A 23,054-nucleotide genomic window follows, 5' to 3' on the forward strand; every position below is an offset into this window, starting at 1 on the left:
AGCATTGGCCTTTTTTTTTATTTATATGATGTTTGAAACTTTTGGAAGAGGGATTTAATTTGGTGATGTTAGTTGATTTTGTACAGAAAATATGATTATTCTTCATATATTTAGTCATATATGGAGCAACAGCATAATGATAATCTTTTGTACAACAATGTACCAAATAAAAACGTTCTCGATATTTATTTACCAAAAATAAAATTTTCAAAATATCATTTTATGAAAATATTATGAGGTCACAAACCAAACACCTGTCGAAAGAAAAATATTTCAGTGCTTCTAATAATCAAACTGACTGTGTATTTAGGCACTTTCAAATACCAAAACAAACATCAACCAAATGCTCGACAAATACTCAATACCAAATAAGCACCTATGAAGGTTTTGTGCCTATCAAAATCTATGGTAAGGACTTCATATCAGTTAAAACCTTGATACTTGATCATGTTTAACATTGTGATCTAGATAAGCTAGCATTTATATTAAAAAGGAAAAATAAAGTTACGTCCCATTATTCTCCATTAGCTACAGATAATTATCGTATTGATTACTGTGATTAGTAATAATGGATCGACCTTAATTAATCCTTGCGTCCCCCTACTCATCAAAAGCAACGAAAGTACTTTTCATGGAATCCCAAACTGATATGGTGTCCTTGCATACTAGACTTCTCCATTTTTTTTCCATTTCATCTAATTCCATTTGTCTTTTGATTGATTTTTGTTGAAATTTGCTCCCATTTGCCTCAAAGAACTCTTGATGCCAACCTAATCTAATCAAAGATGGCTTGTCCCTGCTAATGCCATGAATGCAAAAAAGAGCAAAAAGTGTGCAAGGAATCAGAGATAGAGCATCCATGGGAGTCTTATGTGTAGCAAAAGTTGCATGAATCAGCCTATTCAAATGAGATGGACCAATATATTGTCTCTGCAAAGCACCAAGGTGAAAGTTTTGCCCTTGATAAAAGGAAAATTTAAGCAACATCTTTTGGAATTTTGAACTGGTTTTCATCACCAAGATCATATTATCATAAATTTCGTCTACAATTGAATGTGTACTTCAATTAAATTACTTTCCTAATGTTTGATTTGCAATAATGGATATGAAAGGAATGGAATTGGCCATTATATTTTTATATATTCGTCATATAATTAGTTATTCTATTTCACTTAGGGTCAGTTTCGTTCCAGCATGCCAAACAAGTCATTTTAGATTTAATTAACACTTTTCTTTATTAATTGAAGGTTATATTTCCATTTGATACAATTGTCCATTCACATTATAAATTTGTACAAAACGTTTATATCAAAACTCACGATAAACATATTTTGAAAACAATAGTCCCACTGTAAATAATTAACAAAAAGAAACGGCCGAGAATAATTATATTAAAAACTAGTAAACATACTAACCCTATATTTGGAAAGACCATCAACTTGAAGTTATATTGAATTTGAATATAATCTAATATAAAATTGTGTTTAAATTTGTCCAAATCTTCTCAAATTCAAATCTAAAGTCTGAAATTCATACTTCCAAACGCAGTATTATGGTATATGAACTTTCTAACAGAGAAAAGAAATATGCATAATATAGACAAAATAATATAATATGCAGAAACAGAATTATATTGATACTGTAACATAAAATATAATTATATAAATGTCATATAAAAGGAAAAAATAATGTATTTACTATATATATAAACTATTTAACAGCTATAATACAATGAGCAAGGGCCTCTGCTCATATCAATGCTAAATGGCTGTAGAAGGGACAAAATATATGGACAAGATAACATATACAAATAAGTTGGAGCTAAACAACCAAACAAAACAAGAATCTCCCTATTGCTTATTGCAGCCAGATACATCACCCAAAAAAAAAAAAAAAAATTAATCTCATCAATATCTAGGTATATGCTTCAACAAACATGATAAAAAAGGCGATAATAACTGGGATTGCATCACAAAAGCTTTTGAGCTTGAAGTTCAAACAGGAAACATTGCCCAATGTACTACTTCATCACCTCTATTCGATCAACAACCATGTTACAAATTTCATCTGAAAGATCTCAATGTCAAATGAGCCAAAGCTCACCAATTTGACAATTATTGTCTGAAAGATCTCAATTGTTACAATATATATACAAGCACAAAATAGTGATTTGTTTAAATCATATACTTTACAGTGAACCAAAAAATATAAAATTTCAACTAGATCTAACAGCCTCAATGGCCGCAACTAAATCATCAAGTTTGGCCCCCGTGACTTCTTTTACAATCTTAGAGTCTTTAAGAATCTTGAAGGTAGGAACCACTTTTATCCCTAGCTCCTTTGCTAAGGCCTGCCAACAGTAACCAGATCCACCATACGACAGGAAGCTTAATGCATGATCAGGAATGGGAATGAAATAGCAATGACTGACCTTGTTGTCTTGGTTAAATCAAACTTTGGAAAGAGGATTTAAAACATGATAAGGAATCAGAATGAAATGGCAACTACTGACCTTGTTTTCTTGGTTGCAATCAAGCTTTAGAAAGAGGACATCCAGATATTTTTCAGAGAGCTCTTGAAATTTTGGGGCAATCACTTTACAAGGACCACACCTGCACAACAATAAAAAGAAATTAGTACACAAGCAATAGACTAGAAAAATAGTAGCCAGTCAAAGATAGTGATCAGATCTAAACTCAACAGGATATGTTTTAAATAACTGGTCATGATATATTAGGTTCACACAAGTAACGTTTTCATTTCCAATGAGCAAGTAATATTGCCAGTGGCACCATTCATTTATTCATTTTCCAACCTATTGCAGCTACTAAAAGGTGTTCAATAACATTGGTTACCCTTATGCTTGTGACCCACGTGAAATTAAATTATGTGGAGGGGCTAAATCCAAATGGATTGAATGAAATGGACATTAGATCATATCCAAATCCAATTTGAGAAACTCAGCTCTGAGAAACTCATTTTCTTTCTTGTTTCCATTCTCATTTCATTTCCATTATCATTTCTTTTTCATCATCATTTCCTTTTCATTTCCATTTCCATATCAAGCTCATGAGTGTCACAAATTACCAATACATCCCTGTCTATACTCATGGCTGCCCAAAGGATATCTTTCCACATCATGCTTCCCCCCATGAATAGGGTTGTGCGGCCCGAAGGCTGGACCTAACCGCGATTGGCCAACCCGGTTAGGTCAAATATCATCATATATCCCATATCTATAGTACGAATGGCCGGCCAATCACCCTAATCCGGACTCAGAGGGCACAACAACTCTACTATACAACTCAGTCGACTATCACGCCACCATACTCAATATCACTACACATCATTAGGGTTTAGCTCAGAAGAAGAAAATTTCATTTATTAATATTCCATACCATCTTTATAAATTCTCAATCCATTTTCTTCCTTCATTGCAAGGGAAATAGATAACTTGTGTTTCCAAATGCATTGAAGCTAATGACAAGTAATCTAAATATGCCATAAATAGAACAAGCTTCCCGTCAGAAGATTTCAATTATCCTATGCCTCTGGTCCTCAACTATTTCCTCGCAAAACATTCAACAGTCCAATCTTTTGTCAAATCTGAAGGTGGGAAGATAGTATGCATTAAATGTTTGTGATGCTAAAAGTGGAAGGTTCTCAGCCTCTAGGCCAAGAATTATTCTTAAGTAGCTATGCATGAAATATTGTAAAAATCCAAATAGAATACACATAAAGCAACTTATGTAAAAAGAACTTCCACCATTACAAAATGGATATTAAGGATAATCCACTAAAAACGTATTTGCTATCATTCAGCATAGCTTGTATTCTTCATGTGAAATCTCAGTAACATCATCCTCAGTAAGCCATGTAGTACGTGAAGGGAGGGAAGAAAGAGACAAACTAATAGAGTTTTAAATTCACAGACAAATCCAAGTTTCCTTCACACATATAAATATATGGATGGGCCAAATAGGAAGCCTAAGTGGCAGTGATGGTCCTCCATCATACTGCCCACCCTGAAAGGAGCTCGATTCTAGAGAGTGACTGAAACACCACCCCAAGAGACTGTACCACTCTCAGTAACATCATCCTCAGTAAGCCATGTAGTATGTGAAAAAGGTTGGCCTCTCCTCTGATCCAAATATTATCTAAAACAACCCTAAGGGGAACCAACTTATACATCATCCAAATTAGCAGCAGCAATACATGGAGAAATTGGTGGCGCCTAAGGGGTTGCAGAACGTGCAATAGCACTAAAAGAAAAGGCAGAAAACTCAAAGGTGCCTTGATAAAGTGTCAAGTATTCCACAATGAGACCAAAACTAATGTTCATATGGACAAGCAAATATGCGGTACATCCAAGTTTCCTAATGATGGAGAACGGGCCAATGGCATAGGCATTGATAGCTAACCCCCTTACACGCAACTTCCAAACTATGAAATCCCTAAAAGAGGTGTGGGCAATGTATAGACTAGTGGAATACACAAGCCTTGCATAAAAAAGTCAACATACTCTCTACGATTGCCTTCAGTTGCCCCCTGCAAAAATGAGCAACATGCAAAACACTCATCCTTTAAACGCTCAAATCATATGACCTTGGAACTCATAGCATGAAAAATGAATCAATTTCCAGAACCATGTTAGATAACAAAGGTATTCTCATTTAGGATCTCTACCCATTCAACATGGTTAGGACCTTTTATTTTATTTTATTTTATTTTTGTGAACTTAAACATCACAAGGTAAGGTGGTCAAACTAGATGATCTCACCACAGCATAAATTTTTTTTTATTTTATGTGCAATATTTTAATTTAGCTTACAAGAGTTTGTTACTAAAAAATGCCATATGGTGTCCCTCTTGACTCAAAACTCCACCAATACCTACTCCTTTAGGCATCAAGCACAACTTCATAGACTTTAATAAAGTCTCAACACCTAAGTACTGTTTAGTTTCTTCAAAAGCTTTAGTAGCTAAAGGGGTACAATGAAACTTACTTAGCCTAATAATCAACAATAAAAGAGATTAAGCAAGGAAGAAACATGCATGATGTTATAGAAGAAGCAAAAGCTCCAAGTTTATAATTAATGGAAAATAATTTCCAAAAGTAGCCATGGGAAGAAGAAGAAATCAAAAAGATTAGTAAAGGGCTGAAGTAACACTTTTTGATGCAAACTTAACATATTACCTAAAATGAATTATTTGCACACATAAGAACCAATCAGTGCTCCAAATACCAATGTGGTTGAATTGGCCCATGAAAACACAAGAAAAAGACCACAATGGACTTATGGTGCATGCGAGGGAAAAAATCAAGATCAGTGATGCATCAATAAAGGAGGGCATGAGTTCTATGGATGTGGATTGCCCATATTTCTGCACTACTTGGCAAAAATGTGGCTAAATTACAAGATGGAACTAACTCTCCCAACCTTTTTTTCCCAAAAAAATTTTCTGAATTCCAAAAACGTATTGACTACACCAAACTTCTTTTTCTTTGAAATCCAGATTTAGTCACAATCATGACTATCTGGTACCTAAAATTTTCCATTTTTTTGTTTATTCTGGACAATTTATACCCATTTTCTACCAGAAACCAAACGTAAAAACTAAAATCGAACTTGTGCCCGATATTTTTAAGAAGGGGAATATTTACTCGAGTCTCTTTCCAAATCAAAAAGAACTAAAACACAGAGTATTTAATTACATAAAGCTTCCTCGCGCAACATTCTACCCGCAATTCATGAACAACCGCCAACTTTCCTAGAATTCCAACTCATAAATCTGCCCGAATCGCTGCCCAAATTAACCCAAAAAAGAATACTGAAAAAGCCAGTCAATCAACTCCTCTCCAGAATTCTATCAGGATTGACACATTTCCGAATATCTTGGTAATTTTCTTTTTCAAACTCATGGCCAAATTATGCAACTATCCGCAACTACTCGCAATTTTTAAATTCGAAAACCAACAATCAATGAAACTGAAACAAAACAAGGGCGTGAGAGAGATAGAGAGAAAGAGAGAGAGAGAGAGACCATTGAGTGTACATATCGAGAACGACCGACTTGTCGGCGGCAGCTTTAACGAGAGGCCAGAAGGTGTCCTTGGTGACCTCCGTCACTCGGCCAACCACAGGGATTGCAGTGTCAAGGCTCCCCCTGACCACCCAAACCCCAGCATTCTCTCTCCTCCTGTTGACCCCCCCAACACTGGTCTTCGGCGTCGGCCTCAGAGCCCCTGAGCACCGCAACAGGTCCGAGGATAAATTCACCGGTGGCGCGAACGCCGACGACGGGGACCGTAGAGCCGGAGCAGAGGAGAGAGAGAGCTGCAGAGCCATTACTGAGTGAAATGAGGAGTCGGAGAGTTGCAGGGAGAGCTTCCGAGAGAATGGGTGTCTGTATGGAATGTATGTAAGGTCGTGTGAGAGTGACGCGAGCAATGGGTGGTTAGTTTTATTTTCGTGTTGTGAAAGTACGACATTAACCCTAATACATTGGACACATTATGAAAAATCTTAGGTTATTTTCGGAATTCCAACATCATAATCGTATCTGGAGAGAGAAGGTTGCTCCCATTGTCCACCTTAAAAATCTCGGTGCAATTTTTGAACCATTGAAAATAAGAGACAAAAACAAGAAATATTCCTCCACCAATAGTAATACTGTTTTCAAAATATCATTTCATTTTTATTTTTAAAATGTCTTTTTGATTTTTGTAGTAGCCTTGCTATTTCACGACTCAGTCTTATCCAATTATTTAGCGACTTTTCCTTTTACAAAAATAAAATAAAAGGTGGCTAAATATATATTTCGAAAAAATCTCAACGTATGAGCTTTTTACGATAAAAAAAGATATTTAGAAAATATTAGATACGGTTAGACTATTTTACCTTTTCTTTTCTTTCTTCCTTTTCCTTATGTTGTGTGTGTCTCTTTACGCTCACTTGCGACGTTCTAACTTCTCTACTTTTTTATAGTAGATCTCCAAAATTCACGGGAGAGTGCATGCAGATAGAGCATGACAATGTTCATAAGGGTTGATGTGGCCAAAATATATCAGTTAATAAGAGAAAGTCAATGTCTAGTCATCGCTCCCCAGGTCAGACCTTTTCGCAAAAGCAATTAACTCCAACCCAATAAAGAGGAGGAGAGATCCACACCGGCGCCTTAAACGGTCGAAATGATACACGCGGGCACTTTATGACCCGAAAGCGATTCACGCCTCCGCGCCATAAAGATAATCCAACTTAAGGGTCAACTCTAGCCCTTATAAGAAGGGACACAGGGAAGAGGCTAAGATAAGTCATTCGACACCCATTTTTACTGTTGCATTTAACCTCTGTAAAGCATTTCCCTGACTTAGGCATCAGAGTGATCCCCCAGAGTACACCTCGGGTCCTCCAAGCCTTTCTTCCTTTCCTTTTTTTAGGATCACGAAAGTCGAAAGAGTAGTCCCGCTGATTTTATCCCGCAACAAGAGTATTCTTCGATGTTCAAAACCACTCTCTCTTCTCTCTACCGTGGTTGAAACATGCTCAAGGGCTTAGGGCTTAGTGTGATTTAGGACTTCAGATTGGTAGAGAGGACTTTAAATTTAATATTTTAATTTTAATGTTTTTAGAATATTATTTGAACAGTTTCATAATTATTATACTGGAAGTTATTCTTAATTGTGTCTGAGGGTGTGCAAACGGTTGGTTCAGTTGAATTCGGTTAATTAATCCAACTAATCGAAAACAATTCTATCTTTTACTCTTCCTTGAAATTTATATTTTATTGGGTAACTAAATAACACTAAATTTTATAGCTTAGGTGTTTGTGTGCAAACATAAAATTGAGTTTGCTGAGTAATCCTAAAAATCATGCATAGAGTAACTATGCATACGAAGAAATGTTCTTGGTATGCACGATATTGATTTTAAGGATAGTGGTCTTTCCATGCCTCAACTTCGGATAAGTATTTGTATTTTTTATATACTATTAATCTTTTTAATTAATATTTTTCTTTTTATTATATTTCCAACCATCTTATCCTTATTTTTCCCCATACATTAATGAAATTCTTTTTCTATAAAAAAAAAATTATCAATAGATTTATTTTTAAGTACATATACACAACTCATTCCTTTTCATTTCCAATTGCAACAATTATCTTCCTTGGTTTTGCATGTTTTCTATGTTTATTTTTCATAGCTTAAGTCGAACTTGGGTTATGTTAATATATTATTAGTTTAGTGTGTAGCTTATCTGCAGTACACCTCATTGAATTGTAGAGACTAGACATCAAGCATTTGCTATTTTAGATTTGCATAAATTTGAATAAAATATAGTATAAAATTGCAATGAGTTTCTTTTAAATCCATACTAATCCAAACCAAATGTCGAAATTTATATGCTGAAACACAATGTAAGTAATCAACAAATTTGCTTATGCATTGTTAGTAACGACCTTGATAGAAATACCACTTATGTACAAAACCTAACAGGCTCGTGTAAAATAATTATTGGCCGGTACATATTATTTAAAAATAAGTTAGGAAAAGGAGTTCACTCAAATTCATCAAATGCTTCTTGGACTAAGAAAACAAGAATTATTGCATTAAAGTAATGTTAATCACAAAATATACTCACAAATGGTAGACCAATACAAGTAAATAAAGAAAAATAAGAATATTATAAAAGGAATATCTAGATACTATTAGAAAAATGTTTGGTAAAGGAAAAATAAATCTAGAGATTGTATGTGTTGTATGTCCAAAGCTAAGAGAGAATAAGAGAAACTTATGAGCTTGTAATAAACTATAGATCTTCAAATAAACTTTTGTAATGGATTAGACATCTAAATCCTCAATGGAAAAAATTAGGAAGAAGATTATATAACAATCTTTTCAAAGTTCAACATGAAGTCAAATCTTGAAAAAATTAAATTTATGAAATAGATAGATCTAAAGTAACTTTTAATAGTTTTAGTTCGATATTATGAATGAAATCTCGTGTTATTTGTAGACAACCCATTTTGGTCGGGACTCTATGTAGCAAAAATTCAACTTATCATTCAACTATCCATATTCATTTGTACAATTTCAAATATAAATAAATAAAATACATGAAAAATAAAGAAAAATGAAAAAAATGAAAAAAAATGAAAAAAAAAAAAAAGGAAAATTGGCGAGTGAGTTCATTCATGCTTGCACCTGCACACACAAAAAGAGGGTTTAGTTACAGATTGATAATGTAAATCAAAATTTTTTTAAAAAAAAAATCAATCAGAATTAATTATGTTGTTCTCCTCTAGACTTATAATTAGTGATTTTCATAAGATCGAGAGGGGGAAATTTTTTTGATGAAAAACTGGTTATTGACAAAAGTGTGAGAAAATTGAGAAAGAGTTGGATACTGAAAAGTGAGATTGGTAAGGTTTAAATTTGAAAAACGAAGGAAGAATTGAGGAATTGAAGGCAAAAGAAGTTGGAAGGCTGGTACATTAGAGTCAACATAATTCAAAAAAGGTCAGTGTTTGGATCTAAAAGTCAAAACAAAGAGCTTGAAACTCTGTGCTATGGTGGGATTCATCCATACCTACAAAAGGAACAGAAAAAGAGAGGATGAGAGTAAGAAAGAAAGAGATATATGAGAAAGGAAATAAAACAAAGATATTAAGATGTGAATGAGAGACAGAGAGAGAGAGAGAGAGAGAGAGAGTTGTAAGGTGAAGAGAGCGATTGAAACAAAGTGGAAGAGAGAGAGAGAGAGAGTATAACGCCCCAACCCAATACGTGGGCTTGGGGTGCTACATAAGTGACGTTTGTGTACTTGATACCCTATTTATCATAATAAATGCAGCTGAAGTAATGAAACATTCTTCAAACATACATTACAAGAGTTCTAAGTTCCTTTTATACATAAAGGTTTCCAAACATACATATTACAATCCGACCCAAAAAGGGCAACTAGTTTGGTCCATACGACCATTACACAAGCTCGGAGGCATACAATATAACTACTTACACTGAGTTCTTGTAGACACTCTCAAAAAGAAACTATACTAGTCTCCACCCCCTGGTTCTACTAAACCCGATAACTGTTATTTCTTGAAAATATGATTTGTATAATGGGGTGAGACACTTCTCAGTAAGGGTGATCAAGTTAATATCAGTGTGTGAGCAGCATGCTTTTAGTGCTTACAAAAACATCCATTCTTCATATAACCGAAAATAGTTGTCTTTACATTGTACATACTTATACAGTTGGAAATACTTGTTTTATCTTCCTGATATAAATAGATCATTACTTACATAACATCATTTGCATAAATTTACAGATATGCATAAAAGACACTCCTTAGGACTAATGACACGCTTAACCCTCATGACGGGTTGTGCAGCCTGAAGGCTGGACTAAGCTTGAGGTGATCAACCCAGACAAAGTCAAACATACATTCGTGTCTAACTCTGACTACGTAGGCATCCGCAACTTGCTTGCGTGGTTCTGATTGCTCTACCACGCCCTGAAAGTCCAGGCTTCCAGGGAAGGTACACCCTCTACCGAGGCTAACCAGTTGAAACCACCCACACCACTCTCGCACTACAGTGTGGGCACACATGGCCACATACATAATCTCTAACAATGGTATCGTGCTCATAACATAATGGTCCTTAGGGTTCCTAAAGCATATCATGCAATTTAAGTAATATAAAAACATATTTCAATTCATTTCATATAAAACCTGTCATAGTATAAATCTCGGCCCTCGCGGCTATCATATATATAACTCGGCCCACGCGGCCATCATATAAAGTTCCCTGCGTTTTCACAACAGTTCCAGTATTTTACAAACATTCATCATTTCAGTTATAAACCAGTTCATACATATCATTCACCTGCCACACAATTTCCAGTATTTCAAACATAGCCCGTAGACAACCAAGAAAACATAGCATGATCGGTTTAGAAGATAAAACTAAACTTCCTACCATTCATTTTTACTGAAAATACCATAACATATATTCTAAGTTTGAAAATGGATCTTTTGAGCGGTCAGTTTTAGAAATCTCAACTAAAAACATAAATATACTTACTTCATAAACATTTCAAATGATTCAATTTCATTAAAAAAGCTGACTTAACTTAATCCCCTTACCTATTTCCTAGAAAACAACTTGAGACGCTCGAAAATCGAACCCTAACTTTTTCGCGTGATCAAGAATCCACTCCACTAGACTTGTAGATATTCGCTCCCTGATCCTCGTGGTAATTGTGAATTATGGTGTTATCCTAAAAGGGGGGTGAATTGGGTATTTCAAAAATATTTAAGTTTATTTTACCACTTAATTCATATTTCAATATTTAACAAAATAATTGCAGGGGGCTTGAAATTAATTCAAATTATTATCTCAATAAATTCAATTATACCAATTAATTATCAAGTGCACATAATATTAATCAACATACAAACATGCAAAAGCTAATAATGAAATGTAAGCAGAAATTAAAAAGTTAAGGGAAAAGAGAAGGCAAACACGATTTTACGAGATTCAGCTAACCTGGCCTACGTCCTCGCCTTGAGCAATCCACTCAAGAATTCTACTAAATCCCTACTTCTTTAATCGGGATAGAGCTTCCCTTACAATCTGCCGCTTACAAGAGGCACAACTTCTTCCTACTCCGCTACTTACAAGAGGCATAGCTTCCTCCTCACCCAGCTCACAACCCAAACCGTGATTACAATATAGAATTAGAATTATACAAAAACTCAATGTTGCTTCTACACAAGCTAGTGAGTACAATCGAAATCCTAACACATATTTATATGATAAAACTTGAAGCTCAGTATATATGTAATGGTGATATCGTTATATGAATGATATGCTTCACAAATCAATCCTATAAATTTATTTCTCCCAAAAATGATTTTATAAATAAATGCTTTGGAGAAATGTATGGTTCGATTTCAGAATACTTTATGCAAGATCAAAAAATAAGATCCTTTCAAAAATAATCTATGATAATGCGTAGATCTATATTCTTGCTATTAATAGTTTGTAAAGTTTAATCTTTGAATAAATGTACGACTTTGAATATGGCAAATATTTAAACACTATGTTTCAAAAATAATATCACTCAAAAATTTGTATTTAGAGGCTCTTAGGATTTGCAATCAAATACTTCTTACACTAATAAAATAGCAAATCTTTGAATGAAGAAATATTTAAAAACTTTCTTCAAGATTCTAGTTTTTTTAAAAAAAACTTTTCTCAAGTAGTGATCTTTCACAAAAGTATATATAAATTATAACTTAAGATCAATTTCTCAAAATGAATATTCAAGAATAAGTTTGTGATATGAAAAAGTCTTTAAGAATAAGCAAACAATTGGTTTGATCACAAAACCTCAATACCCAAGTTGCTTGCACAAGATTTGTTGGAACTCCTTTTGAAAATCAACGTAGCCCAAGCTTAAATATGTAGTAAACGCTTTGAAATCACAAACAAGGGCTAAACAATGTATACAACATTTCCCACAGTTGTGTATGCATTCAAGGCTCCCAATCATATGCCAAAAGCAAGGCACTAGGGTTTAGAGGTTGTTTATATATGTAATCTCAGCCTTAGCATAAGTCCTGACTGTTGGATCAATTTGATTAAGTGAATAGCTCGCATGTTCTCTCGCTAAAGTTCAGATTTTTAAAGTTCCCACAAGTTCAGACGACTGAGCATTCAGGTTTAGACGTATGATGTTCCTTAAAGCATTGAAAAATATAGTCTAGACACAGAGTCAGACGACTGAACTGTAGGTTCAATCTTCTGAAGTCCTAGTTCAGATGACTGAACTTGATGGTTCATACGTCTGAAGGAGTTCTGCCTGTTCTATGTTTCATAATTAATTCTTTAGATAACTGAACTAATTCTTCAGTCTTCTGAGGAAATTCTTCAAACGTCTGAAGTAAAACTTCAGTTGTCTGAGGTTGTATCTTTAGACTTATGAGGGTACTCCTCAGTCGTCTGGGCAGACCAACTTCAAAATTTTCAATTTAGTTTTCAAAAACATTTGAACTCTTTTGCTTTAATCTCTTATAAAACATTTTCTAGGGTTTAGAATAAGTTCTCTAAGTCCATGTTTAACCTTAGAAGGTTTTCATGAGATACATGTGTAGGGTATATTTTAAGTTTCTAGCTATATCACATAAAATATGCACATACATCAATTCTAAATACTCATTCCCATGACGATCTTGAACTTGACGCTTGCATCTTCATTCTTCTACTCTTTTAGTTCCATGGATTATGTCAGGTTATATATATATATATATATATATATATATATATATATATATATATATGTTTTAGTCCTTATGGCTTTCATGACTTCATCACCTTCCGTGCATGTGAAGTAATGTTCCTACTCACATTCTCAATGCACAGATCAAATACCAAGTGATTTGTCATTATTAAAACAAGATCGGACTCATAGAGTCAATAGTAACTTTTGATCTTCGAAATGGGCAACGATCGATGAAAGATCGAAGAGAGAGAGAGAGAGAGAGAGAGAGTGTGTGTGTGTGTGTGTGTGTGGGCGTAGGTTAGAGAGAGAGAGAGAGATATTTAGTTTTCTTAATGAAGAAGGAAAAAAAATCTTATTTATAGACCCCCTGAACCAGTCAAATTCATTAACGAAATGGCACCCTTGTCGATGAATTACAGAAGGCCGTTCGTCGACAAAAGAAGGGTTTCATTGAAGAACTCTAAGCTTGATATTTTCGGCTATCCTAGATCTCTTCTTTGATGATGTTCTGAATTTTGGCGACGAACCACAAAAGGGCCTTCATCAACGAGAACATGAACTTCGTCGACGAAGCCTGCTGAAATCTCCTTTTTCCTTTTCTTATTTATTTTCCTTATTTTCCTGGTTCAGTCTCTACAGAAAGTGAGATGAGAATAGAGAGAGAGAGAGAGAGAGAGAGAGAGAGAGAGAGAGAGAGAGAATGTTGAAAGAGAGAGGAAGAATATAGAGGAGAGAGTAAGATTCGAAAGTATTCAAAGGGAAGAAAAGAAAATAATGAATATAATTATTTGTTTTCCTTTTCTTTTAAAAAAAATAGTAGGACAAGTGTCATCGTATGGATGGTGACACGTGGCACAACCAAGACCACACCTTTTGGGATGATATGTGTTGACTTTTTGAGTTCGATCCTTATTTTGATGCTGACAAAGTACAAGTGTCTTATCTATGTGTTGAGTGTTTGAACATGTGTTTAATTTAGCATGCACGTAAGACAAAGGGAAATGGAAGCCATAATGACTTAAAGTTCACATCATCTAGCACATTCCATGGAAGACAGAAGAGCAAAGAAGAAGAAGATGACATTTATTTTAAGGTTGTAAATGCATTTTGTTTTTTATTTGGTCTGTAATAATGCATTGCATGCATGATATGGATGGAAGCTCAGTAATAATCGTAGACAAACCCTAGGACCAACCTTTTTACAGAAAAACCTTTCTTATAAAAGCTAAAATCTAACAAAGGTTTTTGAAATAACTTTAGGGTCAAATTATGGCTAAAATGAGATGTTGAATTTCTTGGGTCAAATTAAGGGCAAAATAATAAATTTTAATGCCCTCAGTTGACTAACCATTCTTGTGTTATAATCCAACCATCGACCGAAGCACTATTTGCCTGAAGTCAACTTATTAACCAAGGTTCAATCAACCGACCCAGTTTGAACGTGGCTTCCACGGTTGATCGGCCCTTTAAAATTGACCTTTCCACTGCCCTTGGCCAACCGGTCTTTTAGTTCAAAATGACCACGGTCGACTGAACCTTATGAGTGGCCAACCGACCTTTTGTCACGGTCAACCGAATCCACGAAGGTTTCTGTGTCACCTTTGGTTCGATCAACCTACCTGTGACTAGGTTGACCGAAACTCTAGGGCCGGACCATTTTTTAAGTGCTAAACCAATTTAAAATTTTAATTAAACAACTTTATAAATGACCAGTGTGTCCTTAACGGTCATATTTTTGCTCAACTCTATATATATCCTATCATTGCTCATAATTAGTAACTTTGATTAGTCATAATTTTTCTCTCAAATTTATTTTGGCTTTTGCTAATCATAATTCCCCCAAACACAATTTTATTGCAAATTTTCTTTTGGGGCAAATCTTTAACACTTTCCTTCTCTCTTCACCATATTTTTTCAAATCTTTTGGAAGAAAGTATTTTTATTATGGGCATCTATTTCTTACATTCATAAGCATTTACTCTCACATACTCTTTCATTTCTAAAATCATTTTGGGAGTAAACTTGAAAGTTTCTCCCGATTATTTTCTTAATAAACATTTTTAGCGAAACTTACCTTTTTAGCTTGTGAATATTTTTGCACACCATTTTCAAACCAAAGATTATACATACTCATTTGTGCAAAAATCAATGTGAGAGCAAAACTCTAGGTTCTCCGGTTATTCCTTGAAAAATATTTTTTAGAAAATTATATTAGGGTTTAAATATTTGATGTGCTTATCATATAAATCATTTTCAAAGTTTGCAAAATCATTTTGAGAAAAACACCCTTACTTTCTACGCACAATTTCATACCATCTGAGAGTACATGTTTTAGAGCTTTAATGTTGTACATCTCTGCTTGTATTTTCAGAAGCATTTTATATGTACAAAAATATTTTTATGTACTAGTTGGGTTCGGCCCATTAATTGAATTGGGGAGTCTCTGCCCTATAAGGGAAACCGATTATGTTCAGCCCGTAATTGAACTGAGGAGTCTCCACCCCGTAAGAGAGACCAGTTCGGCTCAGCCTAGTAATTAAGTTGGGGTATTCCTTGCCCCGTAAGGAGAGGTGTGTAGGTTGAGGTCAATCCTGTAATGTGACATTGGGTATTCCTCGCCCAGTAAGGAGAGGATTGTAAATGGCGTCACTCCGCCCAATTAAAGTGAGCACTTAGTGGAATCCTTAAGGGGTATGCTCAAGGCAGGGACGTAGGCTGGTTTGACCTAACCTCAATAACAAATCTTGTGTTGCTCTCTCTCTATCTAATTTATATTTTTACACTTAAATTTTCGCATATGTATGCTTTCATTTATTGTTATAATTATTTGCATGCACTCCTCTATTTTAAATGAGATATTTTCCACATGTATGTCTGCATTTATCATTTTATTAGTTTACATACACACATGAAAATGAGATATGATATGTGGTGAATCAGAGTAAATGTTTAATTTAGCAAAAAAAAAAAAAATTAAAACTCAATTCACCCTCCCCCCCCCCCCCTATTGGGATCACACCAATTTCAACAATGTGAAGCAATTTTGGACACCTAAATTGTGTTTTCTCTCAAAGGTTGGATCGTTGCCATGTTAGCAATCCATGTGTCTTGATCTAGCACTTGTCACTCTCTGCCATGTGGCAAGTGACGTATGCTGACGCTACCTTGCTATTAATGTTTAAAAAAAAAAAAAACCATTTCTTGCCACCATGTGTTGCCGCTGGTGGTTGACATGTGACATCCTTTCTTTATCTCTTTTGTGAGCCGCATCAACCTGGTTTGACCAAGGCCAACTCAAGTTAACCTGTTGGCCTAGTTCAGACAGATTGAATAGATTTGACCTGCCTTAAGTAACCCATTTTATTTACAAATTTAAAAATTAGAAAAAGTAAAAATAAAAAAATAAAAAAGGAAAAAATATTTAAAAATATGAAAAATAAATAAAAAATAAACAATATTTAAAAATTAGGAAAAATAAATAAAAATTATTTTGGTCATTTTTTATTGAGATAGCAAAAAAAAAGGAAAAATAAAATACTAAAAACAAATAAAATGGAATAAATTCTTTAAAAATCACAGAAAATTAAAGAAAAATCTTGAAAAATCTAGAAATTTTTTGAAAATATGTGAATTTTTAAAGACACATTTTTGCTTAAATTTGATGAATTTGTATGATCATTTTATATGATTATTATTTGTGTGTGTGTGTGTGTGTGTGTATACATATATCTTATTTTTGTATGTGTATGTGTCCCGATAATAAAAAAAGGGTAACAAGGTGTTTCAGACCTCACTTGTATCAGTTTTAAGGGGGTTTATCTAGTAAAATCCCCTGTTTTGAAGGTTTTATTAGACATTTCTAAATTGCACCCTATTTACATTTTCATTTAACATTTCAATGTTTATTGGTTTACTAGGGAGTTAATTAAGGACCACTCAATTCAATTTGGGATAGTTATGGTTGATTAGGTACCATTTGTATAGGGGTGGCAAAAAGGGTCGAAAACCGACGAGTGTTCCATAACTTGCCCATTTAAATGGAGTTTGAGTTTGATACAAGCTAACTCGTTTATAAACAGGTCAACCCGAACCTGACCAGTTTATTAAACGGGTTAGGCGGGTGACCCGACGGTGACCCGTTTAACTTATTACATATACCTCACTTGCGGGTGACCCATTTAGCTTATTACATATACCTCACTCCCTTAACCTCACTGATTCTCCTTCACTCCCTCGGGCCTTAGCCTCACTGGACACTAATTCTCCCTCACTCTCTCAGCCTCACGACCGTGCAACCTTAGGGCCCTGGCTAGTGGCCTCACCGCCTCACGTAGCCACGCTTTCACGGCCTCACAGGTTACACCTAGGCCTGTTAGTTGGTCACTGCCAACATGCACGAGAGAGAAGGGAGAATTGTATTACCTTTGCAGGAGGAATTCAATATGGACATCCTCGAGGCTGACCATGTGAAGAGGGCAGTGGATGTCCAACTGTGTAGTAAATTTAAGAGCTATCGCTTGAAAATGCGCGAGCATTTTTGGGTGATGAGAGATCAAGCAAAAGCACGCCCATACGATAAGATATCCCAAGAGGATTGGGAGGTGGTGTGTCGCCATTTCTACGACCCATACTATTAGGTGATGTGTTTGTATTATAATCATTACTTTTTCACATTGATGTTGCTAATAAATTGTCATTACATCTTTCTTGTAGGCTATATGTGAAACAAATGCTGCGAACCACAACAAACTCTATACGACACATTGCGGTGGGTCGAGGTTATTTATAAATCATTAACGGGTAATTACTGTTGGGTGAAAGGTCTTGGAAGTGGATACATCACCCTAATAGCATCATCATCTATAGGTGCGAAGACTCATGCAGACATGGAACGAGCGCATCGAGATGCCAAGTCTCGTGTGGAGGAGATGGTTCAATGGATGCAGATGGTGGAAATGGAGAACTAGGAATTGAAAGACACGGTGTTCACCATTGTATGGTGAAGTGGAGAACCAAGAATTGAAACACACGGTGTCCACCATTGTAGTGGAGAACCAGTAATTGAAAGATACGGTATCCACCTTTCAAGCCCAGTTGCAAGCCATGATGAATAGGCAAATGCAGTTCGAACAAATGATGTGCCAATCTCAACTTGATGATGCGGGTGGCTCCTCTCATTAGAAGGTATGTTCTACTCGTAATTTGAACTGCATGCTGGTAGCTCTGTTGGTTGTTTAATTGTATTCATATGCTGAATTGTGAATTGTTGAGAGATACTGGAACTTTATTGATTGTGTTGTCAATTTAATTATTCCCAAGAAACCTCAACTCAATCTATCACATCAACATCACATAATCTAAGTAACAACTTCATGCACAACCCTTTTGTATGGTCTTTTGGAATGTTTTTTCTGAGTGGAATTTTTTTTAAGGAGTATATAGCCATTAATTATTTTCCACACAAACAACGTACATGTGCAAGACAACTCATCTCATCATGTAAATTATTTATCTTGACCCATTGGAAAACTAATATTGCGTTTGGGAGTATGGATTTCGGATCTTGAATTTGGATTTGAGTGGATTTAAACAAATTTCAATTAAATGAATGGTTGCCAAATAGAGACCTAATAATAATGAGATTGTTATTTGTACTTCAATGAGTTGCAATTATATTAAATTGGGTTTCCATCTTTTGCCTCTCTTATATGCTCAATTTCTCTACCTCTCATCTTCATGTAACTCCTGTTGGTGTATACAAAATAATCTCAAATATGTGAGATATGCAACATAGTATAGGTTAACTTCACCTAAAGAAATTTTGCATAAATAATGTGCTTGAATATGTTTTACATAGAGGATTTACATAAAGGATGCTCAGTACTTGAAAACATGCAAAGAGAAGATCATTAATAATCTTGAATATGTGAGATGTGCAATTTTCACCACCTCCCTAAACCTACTGACCGTTAAATGACCTGGAAACTCTGAAAAACTAGCAATAGAAACTTGCATAAGGTTGAATCCTAATTAGGAAGAATTAAGCTTGTTATCTCTAATTACTTGATATGGTTGCATAATGCATACATGTTTTTCTTTTATTGTTATCATAGTTGTATATCTTGTTTAGTTGGGAAATTTTCATATGATGGAGATTCATCTTGTAAGGATGATATCTTTACTTACTATGTCAAACCCTGTGTATGCATATGTAAAATTGTTATAGTGTTAAATAGATAACACTAGTTGTCGTGGCCGTGAAATTGTGAAATTTAAGCAAGTAGGGATTGTGTCTCCCTTGGGTAAAAGGCCCTAAATCTCTGTAGGGTATTTCTGCATTAAGTAATGATTGGCCAAGCTGTCATTTGGCACTTGTTGGCATTTCTACATTAAGCAGTGGTTAGGAAAGCTGGAATTTGGCACTTGTTTGAGATAAAATGTGCACTTAGTTGGGATAACACTACTATATTTCGGAAAAAAAAAAGTGTAAATGTATATTATTTGAATGTTATGTGATGGTCACTTTAGATGAATAAATTGCCTAGAATTAAAAGTGTGTTCATGCATATTGTTTTGAATAAAGAGTGTGTTCGTGCACCTTATGATCATGCGTACATGTAAGACATCATATGTTAAGTATTGAAATCCTTATTTGAATAAGGATGTATACTGAGCTTGCAGTTGCTCACCCTATTCCATATGGCTAGATGAATAACAATACTACACTGAACTCAATAGTAGCCACTGTTCTTTGCTATTTATATTCTTTAATGGATATATTATATATTGTGATTTGTTAATTGTTACCTGATTGCATGTTAGTCTAGAATGCCTCTTGCATGGCGGATGCAGTTGGTGTGTATTGCATGCTGGTAGTGGATATAGGTTCTCGTGTGCCTTGAACTGAATTATAAATGACTTATTTGAACCTATTAGGTATAGGTTTTATGGGAAAATGTCCAATTTACAGATGACATGCTGCTGAAATTTCATTAAAATTTTTCAAAAAAAAAAAAAAATCGTGTACAACGATAATTATGATACAATGAATGTTAAAATATTTTTGAAAGGATGAGTGAAATTTATGAATCATAAGAAAGGAGGCAATGTAGACTTAGTTCATTTAAAGAAGCATTCATTTTTATATTTTTGGTCCGGTAAGCCTAAAGCATTCATTGCCGAGCCTAAATCATTGAAAATCTTAAAAATACTTGGCTAATGATTTAAAAATTAGAAAAATGTTTAAGTTGAATATATACATAACTCAGAGGGAGCATCATCTTCATAATTCTTTAAGTTAAATGCTCGCATCATCTCATAACATTCATGTCCATATGCTTAGATGAATAACAATACTACACTGAACTCAATAATATCCCCTGTTCTCTTCTATTTATATTTTTTAAAGGATAGATTATATATTGTGATTTGTTGATTGCTACCTGATTACATGCTAGTCTAGAATGCCTCTTGCATGGCGGATGCAGTAGATGTGTATTACATGCTGGTAGTGGATATAGGAGAGATTGTTTTGAACTGAATTATAAATGACTTATTTGAACCTATCAAGTATAGGTATTATGAGAAAATGTCCAATTTACAGACGGCATGCTGCCAAAATTTCATTAAAATTTTTCAAAAAAAAAAAATCATGTACAACGATAATTATGATAAAATGAATGTTAAAATATTTTTGAAAGGATGAGTGAAAGTTAAGAATCATAAGAAAGGAGGCAATGTAGGCTTAGTTCATTTAAAGAAGCATTCATTTTTATATTTTTGGTCTGGTAAGCTTAAAGCATTCATTGCGAAGCCTAAATCATTGAAAATCTTAAAAATACTTGGCTAAGGATTTAAATATTAGAAAAAGGTTTAAGTTGAATATATACATAACTCAGAGGGAGCATCATCTTCATAATTCTTTAAATTAAATGCTCTCATCATCTCATAACATTCATGTCCATATGCTTAGATGAATAACAATACTACACTGAACTTAATAATATCCACTATTCTCTTCTATTTATATTTTTTAATAGATAGATTATATATTGTGATTTGTTGATTGCTACCTGATTACATGCTAGTCTAGAATGTCTCTTGCATGGCGGATGTAGTTGATGTGTATTGCATGCTAGTAGTGGATATAGGTTCTCATGTACCTTGAACTGAATTATAAATGGCTTATTTGAACCTATCAAGTATAGGTTTTAAGGGAAAATATCCAATTTAAAGACGACATGTGCCGAAATTTCGTTAAAATTTTCCCAAAAAAAATCATGTACAAAGATAATTATGATCAAATGAATCTTAAAATATTTTTGAAAGGATGAGTGAAAGTTAAACGAAAAGTCATTTCATTAAGCCCTAAATTTGCATTTATTAACATACATGACAGGTCATTTGCTTTTAACTATGGATAAATATTATCATTTGTCCACCACTATGGATATTTTGTTTTAAGAACGAGTTAAAGTGTTTACGTGCATGGTTTGATGCATGCAACTGTTTATATATTAATACGTACGTCATTCACATTCATTTCAGTTATTCGTTTAGGATTGGAAATTATTGTACGGCGCACTTTATATTTTTTTTCCTGATTATACTGAGCGTCAACTCTCCATTTGTATACTATTTTTTTTATGATTCTTAATTTGTAGAGCTCGCAACTGTCATAACATCAGCACGATGTCATACATGCATGCATTACAGTCGTCGGATGCAACTTTTGATTATTTCTTTGTAATTTTTATTATTATTTGAACAAATGGAATTTTTGTATTTTAATTTGAATTTGTATTAGTATTTGTATTTGAATTTTGAATATTTTGAAATTTTTTTTGTTATCTGAACAGATGTTATTTCTTTATTTTAATTGAATTTGTATTTGAATTCGAAATTTTGAATGATTTACGAATTTTATAGTAATTATGGTTTCAGGTTATGTATGCGAAAATGTAAGTACAGATTTTTACAGGAATTGATGATTAAAAAAAATTAGTATTAAATATTTTTTTAATTTTTTAATTATTAGTGAAAGATTCAAATTTGTCACTAATAGTGAAGTATTAGTGACGGTTTTTAGATTCGTCACTAATACCCTACTATTAGTGACGAATTTGAATCCTTCACTAATATCCTACTATTAGTGACAAATCTGAAAATCGTCACTAATACTCCACTATTAGTGACAAATTTGAGCAGAACCGATGTAGAATTTATAGTGACAATATTACGGTTTTAGTAACAGATGTAATTCATCATTAATAATACATTATTAGTGACGAATATAAAATTCGTCACTAATAGTTAATAGTAATGGTAGATATAGCAACTAATTTAAAACCGTTACTAATACTTATAAATTCGTCACTAATAGTTAGTAGTAATGACAGATATAGCAACTAATTTATAAGTATTAGTAACGGATTTGATCTTTCACTAATACCCTGATTTTTTGTAGTGCATACAAGTAATTTCCCTCTACCCTAATACGTTATGCAGCCTAATGCTACATCTGATACCTACTAGGGCACTTGCCTTTCTCATCAAGCCCTCAGGCGGAGAGTTTGCCCCGCCCGTATAAATACATAGCATAATAGCGTGAATATAAATACTGCAATATACAATTCATTCTTACTTTACTTAGTATATGTTATGTCTGTATATACATCTTTTCATGTTCTCATTAGTTCATATTACCTAGTTCACTTTCATAGTTCACATTACATAAAACTCATATAAAGTCCACCTTGTGT

The 23,054-nt window shown here is 34.0% G+C and overlaps 1 protein-coding gene across 1 annotated transcript; it reads right to left on the reverse strand.

The window, feature by feature from the left end:
- Window positions 1-2,008: 2,008 nt before the first annotated feature.
- LOC131152971 (thioredoxin F2, chloroplastic-like) lies at window positions 2,009-6,432 on the reverse strand. Its single transcript, XM_058104959.1, has 3 exons — window positions 6,046-6,432; window positions 2,513-2,612; window positions 2,009-2,350 (listed from the first exon to the last, which is right to left on the reverse strand). Exons 1-3 carry the CDS (start codon window positions 6,348-6,350, stop codon window positions 2,216-2,218), a joined length of 540 nt encoding a protein of 179 aa, XP_057960942.1. The 5' UTR covers window positions 6,351-6,432; the 3' UTR covers window positions 2,009-2,215.
- Between the last annotated feature and the right edge of the window lie 16,622 nt (window positions 6,433-23,054).

Source organism: Malania oleifera, chromosome 4, assembly GCF_029873635.1.
Source record: "Malania oleifera isolate guangnan ecotype guangnan chromosome 4, ASM2987363v1, whole genome shotgun sequence".
Taxonomy (NCBI): domain Eukaryota; kingdom Viridiplantae; phylum Streptophyta; class Magnoliopsida; order Santalales; family Ximeniaceae; genus Malania; species Malania oleifera.